The sequence below is a fragment of the Montipora capricornis genome, chromosome 8 (genome assembly GCF_036669925.1).
Source record: "Montipora capricornis isolate CH-2021 chromosome 8, ASM3666992v2, whole genome shotgun sequence".
Classification (NCBI taxonomy): domain Eukaryota; kingdom Metazoa; phylum Cnidaria; class Anthozoa; order Scleractinia; family Acroporidae; genus Montipora; species Montipora capricornis.
The window spans coordinates 2,661,299-2,669,850 of NC_090890.1; the positions used below are offsets into that span (position 1 = coordinate 2,661,299).

The 8,552-nt window shown below is 40.3% G+C and overlaps 1 protein-coding gene across 3 annotated transcripts in view; it reads right to left on the bottom strand.

Moving 5' to 3' along the window:
* Window positions 1-2,423: 2,423 nt before the first annotated feature.
* Window positions 2,424-8,552, bottom strand: part of LOC138060439 (coiled-coil domain-containing protein 154-like) — a 34,022-nt gene continuing 27,893 nt past the window's right edge. For 2 of the 3 annotated variants that reach the window (XM_068906205.1, XM_068906206.1), the window contains exon 14: window positions 2,424-3,084. In XM_068906205.1, coding sequence (XP_068762306.1) covers window positions 2,557-3,084 — 528 coding nt within the window. In that variant the 3' untranslated portion in view covers window positions 2,424-2,556. Of the gene's footprint in view, window positions 3,085-6,161; window positions 6,214-8,552 lie in introns of all 3 variants that reach the window. The other variant, XM_068906207.1, reaches the window with a different exon arrangement.

Below are 8,552 nucleotides of genomic sequence, written 5' to 3' on the forward strand. Positions count from 1 at the left end.
TGAGGTAGTTTCAGGTGCTCACTGGACTCGGATTCAATCAATGGACTGTTAAATTTCGGTTTTCATTCGGGCAGCCGAATTGGTGCATGAATGTGCTCGGAACGGAAGCGCGAGGCGCGCGTGTCGCAGGTTCGAATCAACCCTTCGCTCTTTTTTTGATTCTTTTTAGGAGTAGTTCTGAATTTTCCATTGAGTCTTAAAAGTCGAAGTAGAATATATATCCCAATGATCTATATTTCATAAATGAGGTGTCTCACAGAGACTTTGAGGTTAAAGTGAAGCTGCAAAAATTTTCTGGAACGGATTCAGAGCCTGCCTTCATAGTTTGTAAATTTAAAGTGCCTCTCAATCCGCGGCAAGATTTATTTATTCATTTTGTCACACTACATCCATTACAAGATACAACGGAGTTTACAAGATAAAGAGAAAAGTGCCGAGGAAACCAAAACGAAACCATGAAGCTTATACTGAAATTAGATTTTCCGCACCAAGAACAAGGAGAAGTGGGTGATCATAACAAAAAGGCCAGAGGCAGGAGGTCGAGTGCCAATTTTACATTAAAAAGTAATGTAAGGTTGCGAGAGATGAAAAACTAGTGATATCTGAACTAAGACTATTAAAAATCTTTGGGCCTTGAAAGAAAACAGAAAATTGACGTATATTTTTTTTGCAATATGGTAATCAATGAAAAAGAAAGTGCTTGCCTGGTGTTATAACTATGGGTTCGATTATTTAAGGAAAATAGAGTATGTCTTGTAATTGAAGCAAGTAGAGTTCCTTGAAAATAGGATGTGTATGTTAACCATAATTGGACCTGCTTATCATCCTCACCGCTCGTTGTTGTTGAATCACAATTCGTTTAAGACTACTTTTGTAGGTGGATCTCCAAACTACAGTCAGTTACAATAGTATAGATGTGGTAGGATCAAAGAGTTGTATAGCTTTAGCAAGAACGAAATTCGATTTACAGATTATACCCTTTTGACTTTGATATTTTATGGTCTACCTGGGATATAGAACTTCCGGTATATGAAAGACCAGCCGAAGAACACCAACAAAGAGAGTAATGAATACAGCAGCCCACGCATGTGATAAATTTCTTTTGGTCAGGTTTTATTTTATAAGTATTTACAAAGCATTTCTTTTCACTCTGTGCTCATTGTCTTACAGATGTAGATCACAGTCCTGTTCATGGCATTCAACGCAAAATTATCACCATAAATGTTAAGCAGCTGACCAAAATTTCTCATCAACAAACTGAGACAAGCTGTGGACTGCTCGCAATATTCTATTTACACTACGTTCTATGAAGAACTAGATGTTTTAAGCACATATGAACACTACTTCAAACATGCATTTTGTGTAATTAAAAGGTTTATCGAAACGATAAACTACTCTGTATGCGTGGAGGTTGATCCGACAACCAAATCACATTTTGAAATATTGAAGAGCTAGTAAGATATTCGAGTGTGGCACCATTAGTGAAAATTATTTATGCAGTTCAGGACACCAAACTGTGTGAGTTAGAATTAGTGAAGGTCTTCCTGTACATCAATTCTAAATGTACGGGCAAACACTTCGTAAATATTGGTTAGAGACTTGTGTGAATGATGATTATCGGCAAATAAACGCACTGGCTGGCTGTGGAATAAACGAGACGTTAGTTAATCCTGCACTGGGCGGAGCGGAGTGAAGTTTAAAGAACTTCGAGTTCATTCTAAAATGAAGTCTGAGGAGGAAAAGACCTCTAAAGCAATTCCCTTCTAAAACGGCCACTTATGGGAACCCTATAGGAACGAAAGTTTTAAGTAGAGAATCTCAGTTTTGCTACATCGAAGAAACGAGGTGTTTAAAAATAACGATGGCGGCAAAAAGTAAAAACATTCTCTCTCGCTGAGAATGTAAAAGCGGCTTTGGAATAACTATACCAAGTAGCTGTTGGCATGAAGGGAGTGAGATGACATCATTGCTAGATTCCTCGGAGGGGATCATCTTGGCCCCACGTGTTTCTTGTTTGTTCTTTTTGCATAAATTAGTTTAGCTGTCAAATATCTTTGTGTGCCCTCACAACATTTCAAAATGCATCGTTCATGCCCTCATGAATGAATTTAAAAGACACCTTGCACTGTGCAAGAAAAGGTAGAATTGCAGACGACTATATATCTCTATATATACGTATCATATACATACAAATATTACACGTAAACTCGCGCAAGCGAGTTGACTGGCATTTTCCACAATTAATACATCGTAACGACCCATATCACGCAATGTCCAAACAAAAGATCTTGCAAGTCTAGCCTCTCATTTAGTGTGAGGCTGGTCGTGAAAAGACAATTCCAAGACAAAGCCTTTATTCCCCACGGACTCCAAAATGGCCGCCGAGTGATAAAGGTGACTTGCAAAGCACTGTGGGATTGAAATGCGGACAACCATCGCAAAGTGTCCGCATATTAATTCCATAATGCTTTGGGCGCTAAAACGTGACGCCACTTGAAAAGAGTGCTATTACTCTGCAAAGTCCAAAAACTTTTCATCGATCGGTTTCATCAGAGTCTACTTTTTCCCTTTTTTTCTCCTTCGCCCTTTTTTGTTTCCAGCACCTTCATCATCATCATCATCATCATCATCGTCGTCGTCATCGTCATCGTCGTCGTCGTCATCGTCGTCGTCATCATCATCATCATCCTCGTCATCATCATCATCATCATCTTCTTCCTCATCATCTTCCTCATCGTCATCGTCATCTTCGCTGTCCTCAGCTTTTTTTGCAGCAGTGGCTTTGTTGTTTGATTGTTTACGTTTAAGCGCAGGAGTTTCGTCTTCCTCATTTTCCCTCTCCTCTTTTTTCTCAAGCAATCTGTACCAGGCTCGTTTGATATGGAGCATGCGCCAGCACTGATAGACTCCCCACCTGTTGATTCCCAGCAAAGCCATTCGCCTCCGTCCAACGCCCTCCACATATTTGGCTTGAAAAATGTTTGAGTTCCGGTTGTATTTGACGAAAACACGTCGATGATCTTTCAGATAAAACTGGATGATCTTGTTGATGTCTTCCTCCATGACCGCGTTTTCGTCACTCCGCTGAAAGGCAAGGATCGGAAACGGCGTTAAAGTTTGTTATCAAGGTTTCTGCGAGGCAAATGCTGCCGAGTCTCACTACCTTTGTTCCTAAAATAACATGAAAAAGCCCCGGGTTTTTTCAAGCGCTCGGTCAACGACATTCTGCATACGAAACAAACGTAACGCTTACCCTCTACTTTGCAAGCATTGAGAACAATGCTCGGATGAGGAATAGTCTGTGTTACCGAAAGCAGTGAGAAACGGCTGCATCGCCTGAATACGAGAATGTGGAAGAAGGACACTGTTCCAAGCTATCGGATCATGGAGAACACTGAAACCGTGGTGACAAAAAACCAGTGCTCTTTGACAGTCCGTGGACGCTCGTTTATCGGTGTGCATGCAAAAAGAAGTCTTGTGTTCCGACATTCTCCTGAACTACAGCTCTATTTTTGGTTTGAGCTATGGTTGTTGTCGTTGTTGTTTACTTAGTTATTTCTGCCTTTCTTTTCTGAACCAATAACGAGAAACGTTGTATTGGTCGCGCCCTGATCCCAACAATAGAGACCTTACGATCTGCCGCAGCGACAACCACGAAAGATGCGCACAAGATATTCCACAATCAGATAACCTGGAACAGACAAGAGGGGTAATACAAAGGAATCTACAAAGAGCACATATCTCTCTTCCTTTTCCCTCACCGCCCGCCTTCTTATTACCCGTTTATAAAAACTGACTCAAAAATGCATGCCGCACACTTTGAGGTTATTCGCGAGTTTTAAATTATCGGATCCAGTTCATTTTGGCAGGATTTGTGGCAAAGTTAACTAGTGAAATTTTAAGTTTCGTCAGTTCATTTATCTTGAATTGTTCACCAAAAATTCATATTCCTTATTCAATTAATAAATTTATTAGTTATAATTTAAAATTATAAATTCAAATAAAATGAAAGTCGAGGCTGAACAAATAAACTTCTTGTTTCGGTACCTGTACCTGCATCAAATGTCACGGTTGACAAAATATCGCAAGGCAATTAACCCAACCAACTATCTCAGTCTGCGATATATTTTGTGGATATTTCAACTTTTGCATGTTCATTTACAGCTCTTTCCTCTTACCCCAAAATTTGTCAATGTTCACAGAGTTCTTTGTCGAAAATAAATAACATGGTATTCTTTACATGAAATTACAATTTACTGCATTAAACTAAGAAACTGGTATCATCATTATCATCAATTCTTTGTAAGTTATCAGAACCGTTCAGTTAAACCATCATTTAACGAGCTTAGCTAAATACTTAAACCAATGCAAGGCGGTCATGATAATCGAGTTCACAAGATCACTTTGAGCATTTATTACAATTTATCTCTGCCTTAAGTGTCAAACGACACTTTTGTGCACACCGTTCATCAGTCAAAAAATGAAAGAGTTACAGCTAGAATACTGATTTAACTCACAATTTACATTTGGGAAGCCCTTCGACCTTAATACGCAATTTATTTTGCTTATCTTTAAATTTTTAAGGCAGCGTCATCAACTCCACTGCTTCAAACCGAACTATGATTACTATATACAAATCTTCACATTTAACTTAAATTCAGTTCGTAATTTTTAACGCAGCGATCGTTCAGCAAGAATGGCAGCAGTTTTGGTCACTCCGTCCCTTTTTCTTTATTAACACACAACCCTCAAAAGGACACATCTCAACAGCAAAATTATACTTACAAAACACAACGAAACAAAAAAAGCAGTAATACAGACGCGAAACACAACAATCACAAACGCAAAAAAACATCTGTCTTTAACATCTTTGCTTTGACGACGCAACAAGCCTTCTATAAATATCTACTGCGAGCAGTATCTACTCCTAATTTTCGTAACGCGAGAAGCCATCATGCGAGATGTGTAGCAGCAAGCTGTGAGAAACGCGGGCCCGCTTTAAGGAGAAAGAGTCGTCCTATTTTCCTCTCCCTGGACTCTCCGCGCGCTTTACTGATTTGCATGATTTCTAGTTTGCATTCCACTTGAGTTACCCATGGAAAAATGCAGTCTAGCCTCCTAACAGGCCGTGTCACCCATAATTGTGATCCATTCTGGTACAATTGCTAAGACTTCGGCAGTGTCTCTCTGAATAGGGAGCCAAAGCGCGAGATATTTTTGAGCCACGGACGGAAAGCGGAAATGAAAATTTCGCATGCCATGGCAGTAGTTTCTCGAAGACTTCAAAACTAATCGTCTCTAACAGAGTACAGATACTTAGCAACATAAATGCGGTAGCGGCTCAAAAATATCGCGTGCTTAAGCTCCCGATTGCTTCACCTGGAGCGCCTGACATGTCGATTTTCAAAAGAGCAGAGAGCAATTCTTTTCAAGTTGTTCTGTTATGCCTGTACAGTCATGTCATTGGTCACTCTTGCCCAATCTGGTTTTTAGGGATTCACTGTAGTTGCAATCGTTAAAGACACTGCCCGACTCGATCTGCTACACTTTACTCAGGCGTACAAACTATAAATGCCCTAGAAATAAAATTGCTTGTTGTTTGTTTGATACAAACAACGACCATGCCAACAAATAAAATCCGATTCTCAGAATACCTTACTGCGAATCAGATTTTTCGACAAAAAGCCTTACGGTGTTTGCTTTGTTTTGGAAAACGCGCCAAAAAGTGAATACTGCTGCAAACGTCCGCAAAAAGGTCGCAAAACAGCCAGACAAGCGTAGCGAGAAAAATGAAATCTTTTCTATTTAGAGTAAGCCCAGTTTTTTGGGGGAAAGTATGCTTCCAAAAGTTAGTCAAGCGTGTAATAAAAAAGGCATTGGGGCAGGACACTTCCTAAATAAATTCGTATCAAAATACATAAACTCTGTCGCATTTTCGACTCTAGGTTATATAAATTATCACATATTTCAACTACAGAATGCCTTAACATGCTCATATAACTCCCACGATCTTTCTAACATTCATTTCATGTTGCACATTTGTTACCTCGTTCAAAGCAAAGATGATCCAAAAGCAAAAAAAACAAAACAAACAAACGAACACTGTACATGACAAAGCACACAATCACCATAAGAGCATGTTTTCAGTAAATAAGACATACTGGACTTAATCTTCTCTAACTGCTCCCTCAGATCTGTAATAGAATCACCTCGCTGTAGAGGGTGTTAAAACGTCACTGAGTTAGTAAACATCTACTGTATGCAATAAAAATACTGAACCTTCAGACTACAACTCCCCGTGGGGGGGGGGGGGGGTGGTACACCCTTATATGGGATATATAGGTATGTGCGGCCCCAAAAGGTATTCCTTTTTTCCGTTTTGGTCTGAAACAGGGGATCCTACTTCTTCCTCATTCGGAGATAAGACCATCAACAAAAGCCCTTCTCCAATTAACCGCTGAAATAGGTCTGAGAATAGGTCTGAAACAGGGTTTATCAAAAATTTGGTCAGGTCTGAAATTGGGTAGGAAAAATCGCAGAATTCGGTCTGAAATAGGGTAAGGGTTTCAGGAAGCGGGCCGCACACTCCCACCCAATTTTTCTGGGTGTACCCCCCAACCCGGGCTGCAACCACATGTGCTGCGAGATGACAATTTTCAGCCGTTACGTATACATGAAATCACTGAAAGCGTCTTTCGTCGTTGCTCCAGCACTTGGCTAAGTAGCCTGACTTCTGGCTGTTATACGCAATTGTGGTCTCATTCACAGAGAAGCCCCTCAAGCTAATCCTGCCGAGCCGACCACATGCTGGAAAGGTCAGACCACAACATCGGGAACACTGTCCCGTACTCTTTTCGAATAGTGTGTGGGATCTTTAACGTCCCACAGAGTTAATGAACAAGGGCTGCGAGAGGGGACCTCCGGTTCATCGTCCTTATCCGAGAAGACTTGAAAGTCTAACCAGTTGCAGATGTCATTGAAAAGGCAGCACTTTCTCCTTAGTTATATAAAGCCCCTGAGTGTTGGTCCGGCCGGATTTGAACTCACGACCTCCCGCATGGCAGCCCGGTGCTCAACCAACTGAGCCACCGGTGCGCGTAACCACGTACCGTATCGTTATTCAATCAGAACAGCGCTGTCGTCCCTGTTAACAACTATTTTGGTAGTATGTAAACGAAACACATTTTTTTCCGGCCTACATATTGTTTTTCAACAGCAAAAAAAACTCTTTACTTGATCTGGTTGACATTCTAGGACAACTCACTGCCACAAAAAAAGCCAAGCAATTCAAACTGAAATCTCGACACAAATTCCAGAATATTCTTACGGTCGCGTTGATTAATAAATTCAACCACAAGCGACTCCAGCTATCTTTATACAGATAATAACGGGGCGCTTGCTCAAACTTCGTGACCGCTGACACATAATGACCGACGATGTTTGATAACGGACAGCATAGAAATGTACCAAAAGATGAAAGGCCCACCTTCAATCGACAGGTTTTTCGACCGTTTGTTTTGGTTAAGGAAATTCGCATTGCTTATCGTAGCGATCTGATTGGATGAATTTTAGCTTTCGCGGGATTTTCATACATGAAAATTGTTCTAAGGTACGCAATGCCTGTTGGGTGAAGGCGGGCCTTTAGATGCACACGTGCATTGTGCAGAGATGTTATAGATAGAGATGTATTCATTGCGTTTACGTGAAACGACAAGAGGAAGCTTGCTTCTTGTCATAAAAGCATGAAATTTTTCTTATGGTAACTTGACTCTCTATCTTTTTACAAGATGCAAGGTATCTGTACATAACAGACAGAAATTAGCCAAAATCAAACTACTTCCTTTGACTTTTGGCAAAACGCACCCCACTTGTGAAGTGTTCCTGATGCCATCGCTATTGTTTTCGCTTATAAAGCACTTAATAGCCATTATGGCATTTTTAAACCCACACACACTAATATAAAGAAAAAGAAAAATGGTCATAAAGATTTCATGAGGTCTCTGTAGCTTTTCTTGTACATGACGCGTCTTACACCGCATTCATAAACGATAATAAATCATTCTGTTGTTTAAGGGGCCCATGACTAGGAGCGTACAACTTCATTGTATTTGAGGAGCGACGTTTTTACACACCGAGTTATTTTTAGATTGATTTTCCCGCGAAACCAGGCAGAGCTTTCCAGCTAATCACAAGTCTTGAATGAAAAATTGGAAGAATGGAAAGACAAATCATATTTATGAACTCGTCTGTGGAAAATGCCGTTACATGGACCTTGTATTTGTTTATGTTCTAATATGCCAGACCAATTAGCCTCGTTCTAAAATAACAATTCTCCATGAAAACGAGGCTAGTGGGTCTAATTGGCCATTTCCAAGTTCATGTCTGCCTCCTCTTCAAAGCGAGTCTAAGTGAAACGTTTTCCTTATGAAAATTAGTTGTCATTCATATGTAAAGTAGAACTAATTAGCATCACAAAAACTTCGCACTTAGACTCTCTTAGAAGAGGAGGTGGACATGAACTCGGAAATGGCATATTAGCGCAAGAACAAAAG